Here is a 22,518-nt window from a genome sequence, read left to right on the forward strand (position 1 = left end):
CAGCATGCACTGCTGGTGAGTACAGTCTAGTCTTCTCCAATCCTTCTGTCTCAGCAGATTTCCCAAGAGGCAAGGGGGGCCTGGCGACTCCATGCAGGACCCCAGGACTGGGATGCCCAGATTGTGACTCGACCTGCTCACTCCCCAGGGCAAGGGTCTACCCTTGTGGACCTTCTCCTCCTTGCAGATCCCACCAAGGGGCCCAGGTGCTGACCCAAGTCTTCTTTTTTTCCCCTTCCTACCCAATTAATTACATGTAGATCTTTCTTGCAGCTTTGGTTTACAGGAGTTCTGCCACTTTTCAAGAAGTGCTCCACATGTAGATGTATTTTTGATATGTCTGTTGGGGAGAAGAGCTCCATATCCACCGACTCCACCATTTTGATTCTGCTTCGGACAGTGAGCTTTTTAATGACAGTCTGTCTTTCCTGTTTTTACACACTCACCCTGAGGACTGGTATAGAAATTAGAAACTAAGCAGGTGAAGAAAACTTTATTTCTTTATACATATTTTGCTTTAATAGCCACCAAAAAGACTGTTTCATTTCCTCCCACTGACCCTATCCACCAGTTATGTTAGCCTTCAACATATCGCTATAGCAACATATATAAATATATATCATACATTTATACACACATACACACATTCTAAAGCACTGTGAAGACACAGACTCGGCTTTAGCAACTGGGGGTTGCTCACATGTCACTTAAAAATGATCACTGATTTGCTTTACACAAGACTTTCAATGGGCTTGGTGTGGCCATTAGTCCCCAGTTCCCAGAGAGAAGCTGGGATGACAAAGTGGGACAGCATATTTAGAGTAAGGTCAGTACACTTTTTGGAGATCATAATAGAATAGAAATAGGAGGTCTAGGCTAAGCATGAGATGGCCTCTGGGAATCACTGCTCTCACCACATGGATTCAAATAACTCAGGTGCTGCAGTGTAGACCAATCCCCAGCCTGACTGTGACCCAGCTCGCTGGCCCAGGTTAGGTCTGCCAACACTGTCCTGCAGGGCACCGCTGCTCAGTCCTGAGCTTTTCGATCTGCCGTGGAACTCCAGTGTGGGGACCACATGCTCCATTGCTAGGAAGCAGGTCCTGTTTCCCCTGAGTTGACCCTCTGAGGATAAGGTGAGAAATGTGCTGTTGCTGGTTCCCATACCCCTGGGGTGTTCAGAAGCAGTGTCACAAGGTCCTCTACAAACTGTGCCTGTTTTGCTTAGTGCTGGGCCCAGTGGACCATGGCTGGTTATTCCTCAACAACTGCAGGAGAGGCCCTCTGCCTTTCGCCCTGCCCCATCAGGCCACATCTCGAACTCCTTTCAGACCCTCTAGCAGGTGTGGAGGAGTGGGACCCAGATCCTCCTCAGCAGACAGGAAGCTGCAAAGAAGGGGGGCAGGCCCATCCTCCCTGCAGTTTTAAGGACCTCTGGTGGCTTCGCTTCTTGCTTGGCTCCTGGAAGGCAAGGGTCACAGGACTGGAGTGCATGGCGGAGCCCTTAGGGATTTCACCTGCAGACGAAAATAACACAAACAAGTAAGAGTCCATTATCAGGCCCTGCTGGTGGCTAACCGAGGCTGGAGAGAGTGCTGAGTGGTGACAGAAGCCGGGAGCACGCCGAGAGCCTGTCACGAGGATGAGCTGAGGGGACGCGCTGAGGTCTGGAGGAGCAACTGGGGCCACCAGGTTAGAGGAAAAGCTTCCCACCACCTCCTGTGGTCATATCTCTGCTCAAAGCCACTGCACAGCATGTGGCCGGATCCTACCACTCCCTCTTCAGGGGTCAGTTCACTCTCCAATTCACTTTGGAGCAAAAGGATGGCTTTTGTGATTTCCCAGGAAAAGAAATGCTTAGTATGAAACAGGCACATATAGAAACACCCTGCTGTAGGAAGGAGAGGATATTTTGCAGGGACGTCCCCCTGTTAAATTTATGTTCCGTTTACTTGATGAGGAGAGGGAGGGGCCAGGTCAGCAGGGACCTCAGATATCATCTAAGTCTAGTGCCCCCTCTTACAGATGAGGGTCAGCAGGCTCACAGAGACTGGAGCCAGCCAAAGCCACACAGCCACTTAGTGACAAGCCTGGGATTAGATCCCAGGCCTTGGGCCCTTTCCAGTGGCCTAGGGGAAGTGGGAAGGATACTTCCAAACTGGGGAAGCCAGCAGGTATGAGAGGCTGTTGGGTTACCTTTGCTGAGGCAGGAATAAGGTTTTACAGAGGCAATCTTGTAAGTGTTCTTCTAAAAAGGCTCAGGAAAGAGAGGAATCATCAGAGAAAAACAGAAGAAATTAGCAGAACAAACAAACAAACGAAACAGAGTTAAATTATGGCCCAACCCGTTTTCATACTGTGGGGTCAACATTCTCTTAGGTTACAATTCAGGAACATTCCTAGGACTATGCTTAATTGCTTATGGCAAAGCTTTAAAGTCCAAGGTAAAAGGTTTAGTTTTTGATTTTTAGGCCATTTCTAAGACCTCAAGTTTTTCCTCAAAGCAGTTGCTAGAGAATGTGTTAGTGTTTTAAATAAAAGTAGAGAAGGTCTGCCATAGAGATAATATCTTTCCCTTTAAGTTTCAGTTTTTACTTATTACCAAATTCTCTTTCAGATCAATAAGACCCAAGGATTTTCTCATGTGTTGTTGCTTAAAGAAAAAGAGATATCAAAATCAAATTGCTGTTTTCAGCCCAATAGTGTGCAGTGAAATCAACTTATTAGGTTGCGTCTTTCCATTATTTTTTCATAGAATGGTATAGGAAACCCCAGAACACATGACTGGCCTTAGGATCCCTTTACTGAAAGCTCCTTCAAAGGCAGACCCCATATGTCCTCTGACCTCGAGAATCAACTGAACTGCATTTCTCCCCACTCCTGACCTGGCATAAAGGAGACAGAATTGGAATAAGGAGAGAAGATGATGACAAAGTAAGAGTCAACTAAGAGGTCAGGGGAGGTTGCTGATTGGGGTGGAGGGCTGATGAGGATGGAATCTAGAGGGATGCTCATGAGGACCTGAGCTCCCACCGATGGACCAGACATCTCCTCCTGGAAGGTCAGAGCAGGTCAAGGGTCACCTGCACACTCTGACGACAAATGGTGATAAGTTTGGGGCGGGCTCTATGGCTCCGACTGGTGCAGTAGTTTCCTTACCTCCAAATTCGTCCTTGCCTTCTTCAAAACATCGTGTGTCCTGGTCACTGAAACAAGAAAGCAGCCCCAAAGGCAGAAATCACCAGTAGGCCCACACTTGCATTGGGTTTGTGTTCTAAAGCTTGTCTTTCTGCACACTGAGCTCGGGGTCTCCTGCTGCCCCCCCACCCCGTGTCCCCTCCTCTGCCTCCACGATTACTGATGGCACAGGAGGTTTAGAGACGTCACATCGGTCTCCCCCGTCCCCTAACCTCTCTGGTCTCTGTCCATTCACAGCACAGGTGGGGGACCTGGAAGGACCCCCGTTTCCTGTCCCATTCCCTGGCTGGGGGCACCCACACTGGCTGAAGATAAACTGTTCCATGCTCTCCTTCTGCTGGTTGGCGGTCTTCAGATGCTCAGCTGTGCTCTGAAGGAGACTCTCCTGTTTGGATAGTTTGGCTCTCAGTTCCAGAAGCTGCCTTTTCATGGACTCACCCTGGGAAGAAAAACAGGCTCTCTGTCAATGGTCAGAAGGCCTAAAGCACCCTGTGTTCGGTGGCTCTTTACAACTCCAAATAGGATTCTACCATCTTCTCAAGTATTTTTGGAGCAGATTTCCCTCGTTAAAGCCTCTCAATCCCTCCAGCAGGTGATGGCTCAGGATGGGCCATGAGGTGGGAACACTGAGGACCTGGAAGCCCCCGTGCAGATTAGCACAGGCTACACTCCTGTTGCTGCAGAGAACCTGACTCCAGGCCACACTGAAACTCCCAGCTGTGAACAAGAGCTCAGATTTCATGCTGACATAGTTATATCACTTGGACATCACAAGTAAGACTTGGTCGTTAGGAATATTATACCTGGATATCATGCCTGGGGAGACGGGGCTGGCCTGAGACAGTAAGTTTGTAAATATAGCTGCCAACCACAAGATGGCAAAATGCTCCCTCCTTGGAATTAACATAATTGGGGCCCCTAAAGTGTCAGTGATCTTAGTCTGGAGTTGGAACCCCTGGGAGGGATCCTGAAACCTGCCTATCCAAGGTCACCAACCAGAAAGCAGTCCGAGATCTGAGAGCACCTGGGGGAGGCTGACTCTCCCCAGGCCTGACCCTGAGACGCAGATGTAAGTGATTTTCTGGGATTCCAGTGGGGGGCTACAAGAGGCTGGGTGACTCCTGGTGACATTCTGTGATCCTGCCTGACTATGTGGACCTGGAGGTGGGGGTGGGCTAGAAAGGGAAAGGAGATGTTGATGTTTTAACATGGCCCTGAACTTCAGCGCAGCCAACCTTCAGAAAGTTAAAGAAACGGAACATTTATGGGTTACCAGGGCTCTCGTGTCTCTGCCTCGTCCATGTCCTTTCCGTCTGCTCTTTGATTACTTATCTGGGGGTCAGGGCCGGGGGGAGAGGGGATGGAGTCAGAGCTGCACTGAAAGCAGCCACCACGGAGGAGAGGTCTCCCTCCAGGGACGACCCCTCAGGTCCCCTTTGTCCCAGCTGCCCATTTGGCTCCTGATCTTCAGGATCTGCAGACCAAGGAGGCAGAAGGATATTTGACGGCAGAACCAGTAGGGGGTGCTGGCTTCTTACCGCTTTGCTGTCCAGCGCAGGGCTGTGGGAGCTTGGCAAGGCTGCTCGCCAGAACATGGTGAGGAGGGAGGCCGACTCCTCCAGTCGTTGGTGAAGGGCGTTGGCGCTGCTCCTGAGCTCGTGGATGCCTTCACTACTCATCACCTGGGAGAAGGGGGAGGTAGCCATGGGCATCTCCGGGGCTGAGAGATCACTTCTTTTTTGCTGAGCATAGGCCTCAGCTTCCTTTGTGGGTGAGGCATAGACACAGGCCTGCTTAAACCTGTGAAATCCTTTTCTAACCTGGAAGCCAAGGTTCTCTGACCTCAGCAGGGACCTCTCGATTTGCAAGAATTCATGTGATTCCAGCTTCCCCCACACTCTTTAGCTTCTAGTCCTGCTTCATACTCCAGAGTCTAAGGCCCCTATTTTTGCACTGGTCCCCCTTGTCCTTCCCTAAATCACACCTCATGCTTCAAATGGGCTGCACCACTGGTAGCTCGAAGAACTGAGGTGCCGCTCCCTTTACCTGGCATGTTCTCCCCCGAGAACTTACATATCCCCTGATGGCACCCCCCCATGAACCTGTTACTTTCCTTGCCTGGGACAACAGCCGATTCTGGGTTCATGCCCTCACACCCAGAGCCCTTGTAACCTTGTGCCTGGAGCCCCTGGTTATATTTATTTACTCAGGTGTGGGGATCCCTCTCTATCGTGGGGGCCCCTGGGGGCAGGGCTGTCCCTGCATGCCTGTGCATCTCCAGTAGCTCAGACAGCACAGCAGCTAGTACCTGGACCTCTCCCTGGGGAAGGGCTCTGAGAAGCCTTGCTGCTTGCTCTCCCCCCTTGCTCAGTGTGAGCAGAGAAATCCCATGGCTGCCACCCTTCTCACCCCTTCCACATATTTGGCCCATATGGACGCAGATTCTCATTTTCCAGCCAACTGATTGATTTTATTCTGCCCACAGATGGTCATATGCCAGCATGACTTTAGCAGATAATAAGCTACCAAAGGGTACTCAGTACAGCATTGTGTGTACGTTGATGCTTAACGTGCTCTACTGATGAGGACGGCAATGCTGCACATGCTTTTCTGTGGTTCTGAGGGGAAATAGCAAGTCAGCTACATCTGGAACAGGGCGGAGCTTGTAGTGAAATTAGCAGCTGAAGATAAAAGGCCTAGCTGGATATAAATGGAAGATGTATCCTCAGCTGATGGGAGATGTGGAGCAGGAAAAAAAAATAGAGGGAGAAGAAGCTAAAATCAGAAGAAGAAAGGGCCTAAGGAAAAGGTGCACCTAAGAGCTAAAACGTGATTACCTCTGTGCCTGGAGCTTCAAGGCCAGGGAAGTTGCAGGTTGATCTCATGAGCGACGCTATCTTCTTGACCAGCAGTCTGCCCTCCCCAATCTGCTGGCTTAGGGCATTGTAGTCATCAATGTGGCCAATGACATGGCGGCCATGCTTATTGGCAAAGGAGCCATCAGTAGCATCACCCTCCAGCTTGGGAGGGTTCTTCATTACTGGAGAAGCATCCAAACCCAGCTCTGAAGAATAAAACCACAATAACACAGAATCTACTGTTATTCATAATCATCCTCAGTTCAATCCAAAATGGACATCAAATAGTGAAAGAGGCCAGAAACAAGAATGACAGTCTTGGCAAGTACAAGTGTGAAGTCCATAGATATTCTGGTTCTAAATTGCCAGGAGGCAAATTTTATCCTTATTGACAAATGAAATATTCAGGACAAATTTAAAAAATTTTAAATTTGGGGGTTGAGAAGACACAAGGACAAGGAAATTAAGCTGGATACAGAGAGCACTTTCAAGAAGGAAGAGATTATAGTGCAATGAAGAAATACCAGAGCAATAGGAAAACCACAGGAGGAAGAATAATGATAAAAAAGGCAGCCACAGGAGGTGGAATGAGTAGGGCTAAAGGCCGTGGGACATGCAGAGAAAAATCTCTAAATTCAGATAATGTGCACATAGAGAACCAAAGGTTACTTGCTTTAGTCATTTTCCATCATTAGACCCTGAGTCCTGTAGTTGCCCTGTTTACCATTTGTCCTATTGAAGGTTGTGGTCTCTGAGCCATGAGCAGCAGAAGAAGAGCTGGGGAAGACCAGAAGTGGAGAATTCATGCCCACATCCCGAACTGGAGGGGAGGCAACTGAATCTAGGGAGTAAAGATAACCACAACTTTAGGAACCCTGGAATACACTGCTCCCCAAACACATGCACAGCCTATCTTCACTACTGGAGATCTAAGGCAACATGACTCTCCTCTTACATAATCATCACCCATGTACCACGTCAAAACCAGTGGCAAACGAACCACTTAATTTGGAGCAAGATGTTCCTGTAATTGAACGCTGTTCCGTGAGAAAGCAACTTCTAGTTTGAAAAATTATTAGATATATTTTTATAACCCCTGATTTGAATATAATATTGTATACAGTGTGTCTAATACAATGCTTTTTAACTAAATATAAATATGTATAAATATATGTAGTATATATGTTAAAAATATTTGATCAAAGAATGAATGGATTTATTGGAGATTAAACTCAGCACTCTAATCACCATTCTGATGAGTCAGTGCTGGAAAATACGTAGTAGTATAAGAAAGAGACATACTAGAAAGCATGTAGTAGTATAAGAAGAATAGGAGATGTAAGCCTTGGTGAGTTTGAGATGCCCTATTGGAGACCAGGCAGCAATCCTCCAGGGGAGGAATTGGAAAATATCACGAAGAGACAGAAATGATCCTGCTCAGGCAAATGTGGCTTAGAACCTGCTTTCCACCTCAGGCCTCTGTTGCTGTATGATGATGAGGAGGAGTGACTGAGCCAGTTCAGATGAGTCCTGGCTGGTGCTGTGGGGAGGCTCTGAGAGGGGAAAGCATGAGAGGAAAGAGAAGCAACACCGAGACAGAGCATAGTGAGGTGGGAGGAGCATAGTGAGGTGGGAGGAACTCAGAGAGCAGATCAAAACTTCTGCTTCGAATCTTGGGTTGGCCTCTTAACTCCTGTAAACCTTAGCATGTCAGTTAATTGTCTCATTGCCTACGTTTTCTCATGTGAAATACAGAGATAGTAAAATCTGCCCTAGCTCTGATGAAATTATTTGAAAATTCATTTGAAAATGTGGTAAATTTTAAAGCACTCTGCAAATATAAAGAATAGGCATTAATACATACAGCTGTTAACTGTTGAGCACTTATTGCATCAGGCACTTGTAAATTATTTCACTTAATGCTCCATATAACTATGCACAGCGTATATTATTATTATCCTCATGTTAAAGATGAGGAAACTAAGGCTTAAATACCTGAGGAGTTTAAACACAAGGCAAACAACATATAAGTGTCAAACTCAGAATCTGGAGCCAGATCTGACCTTAAATCCCATGCTCTCAAGGCACTGTATTGAAGCATCTTCGATTTCACCCTGACCTTAAGGAGTGTGGAAGAGACAAGATTGCCCCTTCTACCGTAGACATCCTGGGGACCTCCTCATTGGCTGAGGGCTTCCTGATTCCCTTTTCCTTCCTACCTTGGAAGAGCAGCTGCTTGTTTCCAGGGTCAGTGTTGGTGGGGAATTTCTGGTTAACAGAGGAGGGGCTGAGGCTGGTTTTGCTGGCACCACCATCCAACTGCTGCTCGAGCTGTAGTCGCAGACAGTTGTTCACATGAATGCTCTGCTCCAGCTGCCCTCTCAAAGCTCGGATCTCTGCCATCAGGTGGCTCAAGTCACTGCTCAAAGGGACTTGGTGACAGGCATCCCAGGTGTAAGCTGAAAGTAGAGAGAGGACGGGGGGTCTGGTGGCACTGAACCAAGTATTTCCAAGCATTTGTCAGAACACTCCTCTGACATTCCTTTCTGCCAAGGACCCCACTGTAATTTCAGGGTCCCAGGAACACACCTGTGATGGATATGTCACTTTTCCTGTGCAGGGCCTGGTGCACACTGAGATGGCAAACACTCCAGCATGCAGTTTCCTTGGAGGCTCAAATGACCCTCGTCCATCTAGAGGGCATTTGATTGGCAGATAAGTCCAGCCTATTATTTCACCTTATTAACATCAGTCCTGCAGGCTAGACAGCAGGGTCTTCCAGGGCAGGAGATCAATACTGAACTAGAGAAGGGGAGGGGCTGAGGGAGAAGGAGATGTGATGACCTCCACATTCAGGAATCAAAGGGAGAGGAGGAGGAAGGCATCAGGGCTTTGGGCAGCATGTAAGAATGGGAGTGGGGTACCACAGACCAGGGATCATAACTAACTGAACTTCTCAAGTTCTTCCAGTTTTTTTTTACCTCCACTCACCACTCATAGCCTGTTTCTATGTACTGGGGGAAGAAGAGATCTAAGAGATATTCTACAAGACCACAATTGCTCATCTAAAAACGTTGAAGCCCAATGTAGTTAAAAAGATAGAATTTGTTTTGGTTTTTAGCAAGGCTATAGGATGCATATACCATATAATACATGCACCCAGTTGCATCAGGGCCACAGGCCTTAACCAAACACATTAATATTTTTGCAATGAGCTATATGAATATTCTCACTAAATGGGATAAATGAAGAGGAGTGCAGGACAAGATGGCAGAGTAGAAGGACTTGAGCTCACCTCCTCTCATGAAAACACCAAAATCACAACTAACTGCTGAACAACCATCAACAAAAAACACTGGAACCTACCAAAAAAGATATTCTGCATCCAAAGACAAAGAAGAAGCCACAACAAGATGGTAGGAGGGGTGCTTTCATGATATAATCAAATCCCATAACCGCTTCCACAAACGGGAAAATAATTATATTTCAGAGGTTCTCCCACAGGAATGAGAGTTCTGAGCCCCATGTCAGGCTCCCCAGCCTGGGGTACTGTAATAGGGAGGAGGAGCTACCAGAGCATTTGGTTTTGAAGGCCAGTGGGGCTTAAGTGTAGGATCTCCAAAGGACTGTGAGAAACAGAGACTCCAGTCTTAGAGAGTGCAAAAAGGTTTCATGAGCACTGGGACCCAGGGCAAAGCAACGACTCCACAGGAGCCTGGGCCATACCTACCTGCAGGTCTTGGAGGGTCTCCTGAGGAGGCAGGAGTCAGGTGTGGCTAACTGTGGGGACAAGAACACTGGTGGTGGAGGCCCCAGGGAATATTCAACAGCATGAGCTCTCCTAGAGGTCGCCATTTTGGCACTGAGAACTGGCCCCACCCAACAGCCTGCAGGATCCAATACTGGGATGCCTCAGGCCAAACAACCAACAGGGTGGGAACACAGTACCAACCATCAGCAGACAGGCTGCATAAAGTTGTCCAGAGTCCACTGCTCCCTCTAAACATACCCCATGACTTGGCCCTGCCCAGCAGATGGACAAGACCCAACTTCACCCACAAGTGGGCAGGCACCAGTCACTCCCACCAGGAAGCCTGCACAAGCCCCTAGACCAACCTCACCCACCAGGGGGCAGACATCAGAAGCAAGAAGAACTACAATCCTGCAGCCTATGGAAAGGAGACGACAAACACAGAAAGTTAGACAAAATGAGAAAGCAGAGAAATATGTTCCACATGAAGGAACAAGATAAAACCCCAGAAGAACAACTAAGTGAAGTGGAGACAGGCAATCTACCTGAAAAAGAATTCAGAGTAATGATAGTAAAGATGATTCAAAATCACGGAAAAAGAATGCAGGCACAGATTGAGAAGATACAGAAATGTTTAACAAAGACCTAGAAGAACTAAAGAACAAACAAACAGAGTTGAACAATACAATAACTGAAATGAAAAATACACTAGAAGGAATCAATAGCAGAATAAATGAGGCAGAAGAACAGATAAGTGGGCTGGAAGACAGAATGGTGGAAATCACTGCTGTGGAACAGGATAAAGAAAAATGAATGAAAAGAAATGAGGACACTTTAAGAGATCTCTGGGACAACATTAAATGCACCAACATTCACATTATAGGGGTCCCAGAAGGAAAAGAGAGAGAGAGAAAGGGCCTGAGAAAATATTTGAAGAGATAATAGCTGAAAATTCCCTAACATGGGAAAGAAAACAGTCAGCCAAGTCCAGGAATAGCAGAGAGTCCCATAGAGGATAAACCCAAGGAGGAACATGCCGAGACACATATTAATCAAACTGACAAAAATTAAAGACAAAGAAAAAATATTAAAAACAACAAGGGAAGAGCAACAAATAACATACAAGAGAATCACCATAAGGTTATCAGCTGATTTTTGAGCAGAAACTCTGCAGGCCAGAATGGAGTGGCACAATATATTTAAAATGATGAAAGGGGAAAACGTACAACCAAGAATACTCTACCCAGCAAGGCTATCATTCAGATTTGATGGAGAAATCAAAAGCTTTACAGAAAAGCAAAAGCTAAAAGAATTTAGCACCACCAAACCAGCTTTACAACAAATGCTAAAGGAATTCCTCTAAGCCAAAAAGAAAAGGCCACAATGAGAAATAAGAAAATTATGAAAGGGAAAGCTCACTGGTAAGGCAAACATACTGTAAAGGTAGGAAATCACCCACACACTAATGTGATATCAAAACCAGCAATTGTGAGAAGAGGAGAGTACAGATGCAGGATATTGGAAATGCATTTGAAAGTAAGAGACTAGCAACTTAAAAAAATCTTGTATATATATATATATATATATATATATATAGAGAGACTGCTATCTCAAAATCTCATGGTAACTGCAAACCAAAAATCTACAATTGATACATGCACACACAAAAAATCAATCCAAACACAACACTAAATATAATCATCAAATCACAAGAGATGGGAACAGAAGAGGAAGGGAAGAAAAAAGACCTGCAAAAACAAATCCAAAACAATTAACAAAACCGCAATAAGAACATACATATCAGTAATTACCTTAAATGTAAATGGATTAAATACTCCAACCAAAAGACATAGACTGGCTGAATGGATACAAAAACAAGACCCATATATATGCTGTCTACAAAAGGCCCACTTCAGATCTAGGGACATATACTGACTAAAAGTGAGGGGATGGAAAAAGATATTCCATGCAAATGGAATCAAAAGAAAGCTGGAGTAGCAATACTCATATCAGACAAAATAGACTTTAAAACAAAGACTAAAAGAAGGACACTGCATAATGACCAAAAGATCAATCCAAGAAGATATAACAATTGTACATATATATGCACCCTACATAGGAGCACCTCAATATATAAGGCAAATGCTAACAGCCATAAAAGGAAAAATCAACAGTAACACAATAATAGTGGGGGACTTTAACACACCACTTACATCAATGGACAGATCATCCAGACAGAAAATCAATATGGAAACATAGGCCTTCAATGACACATTAGACCAAATAGAATTGATATTTATAGAGCATTCCATCTAAAAGCAGCAGAATACAAATTCTTCTCAATTGCACATGCAACATTCTCCAGGACTGACCACTTGCTGAACCAGAGAGCATGCCTTGATAAATTTAAGAAAATTGAAATCATATCAAGCATCTTTTTCAACCACAACACTATGATATTAGAAATCAACTACAAGAAAAAAAATAAACTAAAAAGACACAAACACGTGGAGGCAAAACAATATGCTTCTAAACAACCAATGGATTATTGAAGAAATCAAAGAGGAAGTTTAAAAAAAATACCTAGAAACAAATGAAAATGAAAACATGATGATCCAAAACCTATGGGATGCAGCAAAAGCAGTTCTTAGGGAAGTTTACAGCAGTACAATCTTACCTCAGGAAACAAGAAAAATATCAAATAAACAACCTAACCTTACACCTAAAGCAACTATAGAAAGAAGATCAAACAAAACCCAAAGATAGCAGAAGGAAAAAAATCATAAAGATCAGAGCAGAAATAAATGAAATAGAGACAAAGAAAACAATGGAAAAGATCAATTAAACCAAAAGCTGGTTATTTGAAAAGATAAACAAAATTGATAAACCGTTAGCCAGACTCACCAAGAAGAAAAGGGAGAAGGCTCATATCAATAAAATTAGAAATGAAAAAGAAGTTACAATGAACACCATAGAAATATAAAGGATCATAAGAGACTACTACAAGCAACTATATGCCAATAAAATGAGCAACCTAGAAGAAATGGACAAATTCTTAGAAAGGTACAATCTCCCAAAACTGAACCAGAAAGAAATAGAAAATATGAATAGACCAATCACAATTACTGAAATTGAAACTGATTAAAACACTTTCAACAAACAAAAGTCCAGGACCAGATGGCTTCAGAGGCAAATTCTATCAAACCTTTAGAGAAGAGTTAACACCTATCCTTCTGAAACTATTGCAAAATATTGTAGAGGAAGGAACACTCCCAAACTCATTCTATGAGGCCACAATCGCCCTGATACCAAAACCAGACAAAGAGACCACACAAAAAAAATTACAGGCCAATATCACTGATGAACATAAACACAAAAATCCCCCCCCCCAAAAATACTAGCAAACTGAATCCAGCAAAACATTAAAAGGATCATACACCACAATCAAGTGGGATTTAACCCAGGGCTGCAAGGATTTTTCAATATCCACAAATCAATCGGTGTGATAAACCATATTAACAAATTGAAGAATAAAAACCATATGATCATCTCAATAGAGGCAGAAAAGGCTTTTGACAAAATCCAACACCCATTTATGATAAAAACTCTCCAGAAAGTGGGCACAGAGGGAACTTACCTCAACATAACAAAGGCCATATATGACAAACCCACAGCTAACATTATACTCAATGGTGTGAAGCTGAAAGCATTTCCTCTAAAATCAGGAGCAAGACAAGGATGTCCACTCTCACCACTTTTAGTCAACATAGTTTCGGAAGTCCTAGCCACAGCAATCAGAGAGAAAAAAGAAATAAAAGGAATCCAAATTGGAAAAGAAGAAGTAAAACTGTCACTTTTTGCAGATGACATGATTCTACACATAGAAAATCCTAAAGATGCTACCAGAAAACTCCTAGAGCTCATCAATGAATTTGGTAAAGTTGCAGGATACAAAATTAATACACAGAAATCTCTTGCATTTCTATATACTAACAACAAAAGATCAGAAAGAGAAATTAAGGAAACAATCCCATTTACCATCACATCAAAAAGAATAAAATACCTAGGTATAAACCTACCTAAGGAGGCAAAAAACCTGTACTCTGAAATCTATGATGCTGATGAAAGAAATCAAAGATGACACAAACAGATCAAAGATATACCATGTTCTTGGATTGGAAGAATCAATATTGTCAAAATGACTACACTACCCAAGGCAGTCTACAGATTTGATGCAATCCCTATCAAATTACCAATGGAATTTTTTGCAGATCTAAAACAAAAAGTCTTAAAATTTGTATGGAAACACAAAAGACCCCAAATAGCCAAAGCAATCTTGAGAAAGAAAAACAAAGCTGGAGGAATCAGGCTCCTTGACTTGAGACTATAATACAAAGCTACAGTAATCAAAGCAGTATGGTACTGGCACAAAAACAGACTTATAGATCAATGGAACAGGATAGAAATCCCAGATATAAACCTATGCACCTATTGTCAATTAATCAACAACAAAGGAGGCAAGCCTACAAAATGGATAAAAGGTAGTTTCTTCAATAAGTGGTGCTAGGAGAACTGGACAGCTACATGTAAATGAATGAAATTAGAACATCCCCTAACACCATACACAAAAATAAACTCAAAATGGATTAAAGATCTAAATGTCAGACCAGATACTATAAAACTCTTAGAGAAAAACATAGGCAGAACACTCTTTGACATAAATCGCAGCAATATCTTTTTGGATCCACCTCCTAGACTAAGGAAATAAAAACCAAAATAAAGATATGGGACCTAATTAAACTTAAAAGCTTTTGCACAGCAAAGGAGACCATAAACAAAATGAAAAGACACCCCACAGAATGGGAGAAAATATTTTCAATCAATGTGACTGACAAGGGATTAATCTCCAAAATACAGAAACAGCTGATACAATTCAATATCAAAAAACAAAACCACCCAAGCCAAAAATGGGCAAAAGATCTAAATAGACATTTCTCCAAAGAAGACATACAGATGGCCAAAAAGCACATGAAAAGATGCTCAACATTGCTAATTATTAGAGAAATACAAGTCGAAACTACAATGAGGTATCCCCTCACACTGGTCAGAATGTCCATCAACAAAAAATCTACAAACAATAAATGCTGGAGATGGTGTGGAGAAAAGGGAACCCTCCTACACTGTCGGTGGGAATGTAAATTGGTACAGCCACTATGGAGAACAGTATGGAGGTTCCTTAAAAAACTAAAAACAGAGCTACCATATGATCCACCAATCCCACTCCTGAGCATATACCCTGAGAAAACCATAATTCAAAAAGAGTTATGGGGCTTTCCTGGTGGCGCAGTGGTTGGGAGTCCGCCTGCCGATGCAGGGGACGCAGGTTCGATCCCTGGTCCGGGAGGATCCCACATGCCGCGGAGCAACTAAGCCCATGCGCCACAACTGCTGAGCCTGCGCTCTGGAGCCTGCGAGCCACAGCTACTGAGCCTAAGTGCTGCAACTGCTGAGGCCTGCGTGCCTAGAGCCCGTGCTCCACAGCAGGAGAGTCCACCTCAACGAGAGGCCCACGCACCACAGGGAGGAGTGGCCCCTGCTCGCCACAACTAGAGAGAGCCCACACGCAGTGGCGAAGACCCAGCACAGCCAAAAATAAATAAATAAATAATTAAAAAAAAAAAAAAAGAGTTATGTACCACAATGTTCATTGCAGCTCTATTTACAATAGCCAGGACATGGAAGCAACCTAAGTGTCCATCAACAGATGAATGGATAAAGAAGAAGTGGCACATATATACAATGGAATATTACTCAGCCATAAAAAGAAACGAAACTGAGTTATTTGTAGTGAGGTGGATGGACCTAGAATCTGTCATGCAGAGTGAAGTAAGTCAGAAAGAGAAAAACAAATACCATATGGTAATACACATATGTGGAATCTAAAGAAAAAAAATGGTTATGAAGAACCTAGGGACAGGACAGAAATAAAGATGCAGATGTAGAGAATGGACCTGGGGACACAGGGAGGGGGAAGGGTAAGCTGGGACGAAGTGAGAGAGGGGCATGGACTTATATATACTACCAAAATAGCTAGCTAGTGGGAAGCAGCCACATAGCACAGGGAGATCAGCTCTGTGCTTTGTGACCACCTAGAGGGCTGGGATAGGGAGGGTGGGAGGGAGACACAAGAGGGAGGAGATATGGGGATATATGTATATGTATAGGTGATTCACTTTGTTGTAAAGCAGAAACTAACACACCATTGTAAAGCAATTATACTCCAATAAAGATGTTAATAAAATAAAATAGAATAAAATAAAAAAGAAACGAAATTGAGTTATTTGCAGTGAGGTGGATGGACCTAGACTCTGTCATACAGAGTGAAGTAAGTCAGAAAGAGAAAAAGAAATACCATATGCTAACACATATATATGGAATCTAAAAAAAAAAAAAAAGGTTCTGATGAACCTAGGGGCAGGACAGGAATAAAGACGCAGACGTGGAGAATGGACTTGAGGACACTCAAGAGGGACTTCCCCCTTGGAGGGGGACAGGTAAGCTGGGATGAAGTGAGAGAATAGCATTGACATATATACACTACCAAATGTAAAATAGATAGCTAGTGGGAAGCAGCTGCATCCCACAGGGAGATCAGCTCTGTGCTTTGTGACCACCTAGAAGCGTGGGATAGGGAGGGTGGGAGGGACATGCAAGAGAGAGTGGGTATGGGGATATATGTATACATATCGCTGATTCACTTTGTTATAGAGCAGAAACTAACACAACACTGTAAAGCAATTATACTCCAATAAAGATGTTAAAAAAAATGTCTCAAAAGAATAAAAAGAAAAAAAAAAGAAGATATGGTACATATATACAATGCAATATTACTCAGCCATAAAAAAGAATGAAATAATACTATTTGCAGCAACATGGATGGACCTAGAGATTATCATACTAAATGAAGTATGTCAGACAGAGAAACAAATATCATATGATATCATTTATATGTAGAATCTTAAAAAATGATACAAATGAACTTATTTACAAAACAAACTGACTCACAGACTTAGTAAACAAACTTATGGTTACCAAAGCGGAAAGGGTGGGGGGGAGGGAGTGATAAATTAGGAGGTTGGGATTAACATATACACACTTTAATATAAAATAGATAATCAACAAGGACCTACTGTGTAGCACAGGGAACTCAATACTCTGCAATAACCTATATGGGAAAAGATTCTGAGAAAGGATTGATATATGTATAACTAAATCACTTTTCTGTACACCTGAAACTAACACACATTGTAAGTCAAATATACTCCAATATAAAAAATAAATTTTAAAAATTTTTTAAAAAGAGAAAAAAAACAAAAAGGGAACAAAGTATGAAGACTTACCCAACCTGATTTCAAAATTTACTATACAACTCTAACAATGTAGACAGTTTGGTATTGGTGTAAGAATAGGCATATTGATTAATGGAACAGAATGGAGAATTCAGAAATAGACTCACACATATATCGAGAAGTGATTTTTTTTGCCTTGGCAATTGTTTTTCAATAGATTGCCAAGCAATTAGAAGATGGTCATGGTGATGAAAAATCCATTGTGTTTGTATATCCTAGCAAAAAAAACAATTATTTGGCAATTGAAATAAAAATGTTATCCCACACACATGTATCCCACACATGAGGAATATTTATGTATAAGTTAAAATATGAAAGATGAATATACTAAAAATTACAAAATATTACTAACAGAAGTTACGGTCAATTGATTGTAAAGCTGCCAAGGTAATTCAATGGGAAAATGGCAGTCTTTGTAACAGATGGTGCTGGAAAAACTGGATATCAATATGGGAAAAAAATAACTTTAACCTTTTTCTCACTTCGTATACAAAATTAACTCAAAATGAAATGCAGTCCTAAACATAAGAGCAAAAGCTATAAAACTGCAAGAAGAAAAATACAAGGAAATCTTTATGATCTTGAGATAGACAAAGATTTCTTAGCTAGGACATAAAGAAAAGCATAAATGATAAAACAAAAAATTTGATTAATTGATCTTCAACAAAATTTAAAAGTTTTGTCTTTCAAAGACACTAAAAAGACTTGGAGAATATATCTGCAAATTATTTTTCTGACAAAAATTCCAGAATAAAAATTTCTTTAAAAAAAACGTTTAATTTTCTCACTGGGGTAAGAGCAGGTTGTCTGCAACATTGGCTGCATGGGTGATCAGAATTCAAAACATTAAAGACGTTTTCAAATGATGATATCACCAGGACAGTTCTGTGTATTTTTTTTTTTTTTTTGAATTACTGTATAATCTGGACTTTGATTAACTTGTCTCAGACCATGCAGGTGGGTGTAGTTCGACTCCTGTGGCCTATTTTTAAGGATGTCGAGGCTGGATCTTGCTCATGTCACCAACCTCTGGGCTCTGTGTGTGAGAGCTCCCCTCTCTTCTTATTGGGATCCTCAATGACTGAGGTTATTTTTCTGAGACAGAGCAAGATAGGTTTCCAAGATCTCCACAACTCCCAAGGTAAAGACTTCACTGGGACCCTTAGCAAGAACAAGAAGCTCATAGGGTGGGGAAGAAGGGACAACATACCTTTCAGCCCCTTCTTGGAATTGCCATAAAGTGCCTCGTAGATCTGTAGCTCTGACTGGAGGGACTGGAAAAGCTGCTGTTTCTCTTCACACTGATGCTGCAAGAGGGCCAGCTTATGCTGCAGCCTGTCAGGGGAGAAGCGAGGGTCTGCTGAGCTCGTGGGGCCCCACCAGGGCAAGAGGCTGTGAGCCAACTTCTGCATCATAGAATTCTAGCCCTAGATGTCAACTCAGGGGTCAGGAAGACCATCGCTTTTATTTTACAGATGTGGCAACAGAGGCTTGGAAGGTAAAGTAACTGTGCTTGGAGTCATGCCATTAGCTACCATACCTAGGACACACTACCTGGTATTCTTACTGCCCCACATTGCTCTTTTCATGTTGTCAAGCAGTTACAGGGTTTATGCTGGGGACTAGCATCATGGCTAGTGTAGAAGCTTCCTAGGTTATGGTGGGACTAATATCTTAAAACTAACTGGAAGCACGAGAATGTACTTTCTCCAGAATCTGATATGCCGAAGCCTTCCATAACAGGGTTTTACTCTCTCAACTTTGGAGTGAAAAAGACATTCCCAGAGAAGTCCTTCCTTCTGTTCAAAGTTACCCATAAATCCGGAATAGCGGAGGGGATATTGAGGTTTCCAAAAACCTCAATGGCAAGACCATTAACCGTCTTGCCAATATCCCTTTTGCTAAATCTGAAAATGGGCCACCTTCCTTATCCATGGGCTCCCTCTAACCTGGAGTCTTTCTCCTGGAGAGATAGTCGTTCCTCCTCGAAATGCAAGATCTCCTGCTGCTTCTCCTTCAAGTCTTCCAAAAGCTGCTGCCGTTCCACCTTTTGGTGCTCCCGCTCCATTTCCAGCTCTTGAAGCCGGGATCGAGAGGTCAGCAGAGCCTCCCTCAGGCATTCTGTTTCCTGGGAGTGCTCTGGTGAGCAGAACACAGGAGTACATATATTGTAGGGCCGAAGGTCGGCAGCAAGCTGAGCCCCAGCACATCCATCCTGACAAATAGAACTAAAGCAAAAGGAAGGCCAGCTTATGCTGCCAGGAGAGATAAAGGGAGGGTCTGCTATTATATCCACACACTCAGGGGGATGGGAACCTCCTTCTCTGCAATGCCCTTTGATCCTCTGATTTAATACGGCCCACCTTGCTTTTAGAGAAAACACTCTGCTTCCTGACGCTCACTGTTTTCTAAGCCCTCACATACCTTCTGTGCAGTAATCCATTCTTGAATTTTGCCAAGGATCAACATCAAAATTTCTTGTCTACAGTTTTTAGTATATATATTGTTTTCATCATATTGCAAATAGAGCCATCTGTTCTTTCCCGGTCTTGCGGCATCTCTCTGATCTTCATGGTTTCTCAAAGACTATTGACAGGGACTCTGAGAATAAGGCTCCGGTGCTGTCAGTCGTCTGGGGCGGAATCACCTGTGCCCGGCAGACTGAGCTCTTTTAAATCTTACTATCTTCTCACCTGTGAGGTCTGTTCTGATCTCTCCAGGCATGCAATGGTAGTTTAGTAGTTCTGCCTTCTCCCTTATCTTATAATTTCTGTTATCTTCCCAAGCAGGGATCACTCCTCTCACATCTTCTTGCTCTGAGGAGGCTAATTTAGAAATATCTCTTGATGTCTTTTTCCTTTCCCACAAGCATTCTTTCATTCTGGGCTTAATCCTCTTAGCCACTATTCTTTGTCTGTTATGGCGATTCAATAAATATTTGTAAATAAAAATAATTTGTAATTGAAAGTTTATTGATTCCATTAAGTCAATTAACACTAAGGTCAGCTGCCCCACCAGGCCACACAGGAAATGAGGCCCACAAGTGGATGCCCACTGAATAGTGTTGGGAAAGCTCTGGAGGACATTTTGCTAGCATCTTCAGACACAGATTCATGAGGACTAGTGACCAAAGAGGAGCCCTGAGTGTATGAGTAGGGAGGTGGTGAGAAGATACGGGGACAGCAGATCGGCACTGGGAGGGACACACAAAACGGCTGCCAAGTCTGGAGAAACCTGAGAGAGTATATAGGCCTCAAGTTGCTCCCTGTCCTGGGTCCAAACTAGCTGTGAGCTGGGGGCAGGTAGAACAGGCACTAAGGTGTGCAGTTTGAAAGCTAATGACTGAATATCTGCAGGCGGGTTGCACAGAGGTGGTGGATTTCCGAGAGCGCCTTGTCCTTGGAGCCTAGGAGTCTAAGGGCCCGTGATTGGGAATTGTCAGGAAGTAGCCCTTTCTAGATTGAAAATAGCTATGGGAGTTTGAGGTTGGTGGGTCTGGGTAGCTCTGTTCTCTCCACCTTGTCTCTTTGCTTCTCCAGTTGGTGACTGGTATGGCCAGGGAGGAAAGGGACCTAAGAGTAACCACAGTTTGTGGCTTTTGACCACTCACCTCTGGAAGCATGACTGAGCTGAGCCTGAAGCCTCTGGTTTTCTTCCCTAAGGACTCTGTTCTCATTGCAGAGCTGAGGTGTGGACTCCAGGCCCGGACTGTAGAAGTTAGAGGTGGGTCCTGTCCCAGGAAGTGCAAGCAGGCAAGTTACACATTTGGGTAACAGACGCTCTCTGTGTTGCTCATTCTGTATCTCCAAAGATACTATCCCAGCCCAGCAGAAACCCCAGAGAGCTCGCATCCTGGGCCTAAAGCCTGACGGGCCGAATGCCTGGCTTTCGTGCGGCTCCTCTGAGTGGGTTCTTTGCGTGCATTATCACGTGCCCTGGCTGTAGCTGTTCAGGAGGCCCTTTCCCCTAAATAGCTGCTGCTGCGGTGTGGGCAGGACAAGGGCATGAGGAAGGGACGGCCTCCAAGTGTCAGCAGCCTGGGGGAGATTGTGGGGAGGAAGGCCACCTCGGTAAGTGTCTGGAGAGGCCCTGCAGACCTGGCTCTACCACTTGCCAATCACAGGACCAGGGCACAGAAGTCAGCAGGCAAATATGAGCAGATTAGGATGGATGAGAAGTCAGAGGATTCTGGGGACCAGACCTGGTTAGATCTGCCGTGAGGAAAGCTACTCTCTGAGCTCAGGTACAGCTGCAACGGGAGAATAGTACTTGCCCCCCTGCCTTGCTGACTGTAAGGAGCAAATACAGAAAAGCAGACCTCGGTGCTTTGAAGTCTGCGAAGCTCTGCCTAGGGGTTGCCCTTCAGCAGCTCCCTAATTAAAACCAGAAGCAGGAAGCCCTGGGCCTCTCCTACCGCTTCCGCGGGCGGTGGAGCTGAGCCTGTGTTCCAGCTGCCCCCGCAGGCGGTCGTTAATGCAGATGGACTCCTCCAGGCGCTGGCGCAGGTTCCGGATTTCACCAAGGTGCTCCTCTAGCAGGTCAGCCCCTGCAGTCACCCAGCAGGACGGGAGGAGGTGGGAGATGGAGAATCCCAGTCACTAGTGGGGCCCATATGGGAGGTGGGGCTGGGCCAGTAAGATCCCTAAACGTGACCGTCCTCTCACATGGGCATGCAGGAGCTCAGCTGACTTTGTGTAAAGAGTAAATTGGCATCAGGACAGCTGATGCTAAGCAAGCCCCATGGGCCTCCTCCCATACAGGGGTACGTGTAAGGGAGTTGTAAGTGTACATGTACAGTTACCATGGTAACTGGTAAGTGTAAGGGGTTTCACATGGTTTAGAAGAATAATTGACCTGCTCGGCTTTGTGCTTTACCTGTGGGTTTGGAGTTAAGCTGGTACATGGAGGAGCCTGAAGACGGTTCCCCAGATATGCTCCCTTTCTGAGGCCTCATCATGTCCCACTGGCCTCTGCTGCCCAAGTACCCAGGCTCGAGGATTCTGCCCAGTTCTATGGTGCCCCTCAGAGGAGAGAGGGGCTGGGCAGGGTTGAGGTAGTGGGAAGAGCTGGCTTCTAAATGGTTGGTCGGCAATGTGGCTGGGGAAGCAGGATGAACATTGCTGACACCTGGGCAGAAAGAAACATGAATGAGAAGCAGTACCAGAACAGAAGGATCGGCAAGGAAGCGTGTGATCGCTAAGAACAGACACTAAAGGGGACACGTGGGCTATCAGAGGTCCCAGTCTGCTGTGAAATACCAATTAGATGAGGATTCCCATCCTAGACGTTATAACTTTTCACC

General features: G+C 44.1%; 1 protein-coding gene across 5 annotated transcripts in view; it reads right to left on the bottom strand.

Moving 5' to 3' along the window:
* Positions 1–518: 518 nt before the first annotated feature.
* PDE4DIP (phosphodiesterase 4D interacting protein) overlaps positions 519–22,518 on the bottom strand; it is a 204,184-nt gene continuing 182,184 nt past the window's right edge. For 4 of the 5 annotated variants that reach the window (XM_061183602.1, XM_061183604.1, XM_061183603.1 and 1 more), the window contains 12 exons: positions 22,092–22,343; positions 21,631–21,762; positions 20,827–20,946; positions 19,166–19,355; positions 18,427–18,551; positions 8,276–8,515; positions 6,781–6,897; positions 6,036–6,262; positions 4,737–4,880; positions 3,499–3,637; positions 3,160–3,206; positions 1,403–1,517 (listed from right to left, as the gene is read on the bottom strand). In XM_061183602.1, the coding sequence (XP_061039585.1) occupies positions 1,476–1,517; positions 3,160–3,206; positions 3,499–3,637; positions 4,737–4,880; positions 6,036–6,262; positions 6,781–6,897; positions 8,276–8,515; positions 18,427–18,551; positions 19,166–19,355; positions 20,827–20,946; positions 21,631–21,762; positions 22,092–22,343 (1,775 nt within the window). In that variant the 3' untranslated portion in view covers positions 1,403–1,475. Of the gene's footprint in view, positions 1,518–2,196; positions 2,249–3,159; positions 3,207–3,498; positions 3,638–4,736; positions 4,881–6,035; positions 6,263–6,780; positions 6,898–8,275; positions 8,516–18,426; positions 18,552–19,165; positions 19,356–20,826; positions 20,947–21,630; positions 21,763–22,091; positions 22,344–22,518 lie in introns of all 5 variants that reach the window. The other variant, XM_061183609.1, reaches the window with a different exon arrangement.

Source organism: Eubalaena glacialis, chromosome 3, assembly GCF_028564815.1.
Source record: "Eubalaena glacialis isolate mEubGla1 chromosome 3, mEubGla1.1.hap2.+ XY, whole genome shotgun sequence".
In the NCBI taxonomy this organism is placed as follows: domain Eukaryota; kingdom Metazoa; phylum Chordata; class Mammalia; order Artiodactyla; family Balaenidae; genus Eubalaena; species Eubalaena glacialis.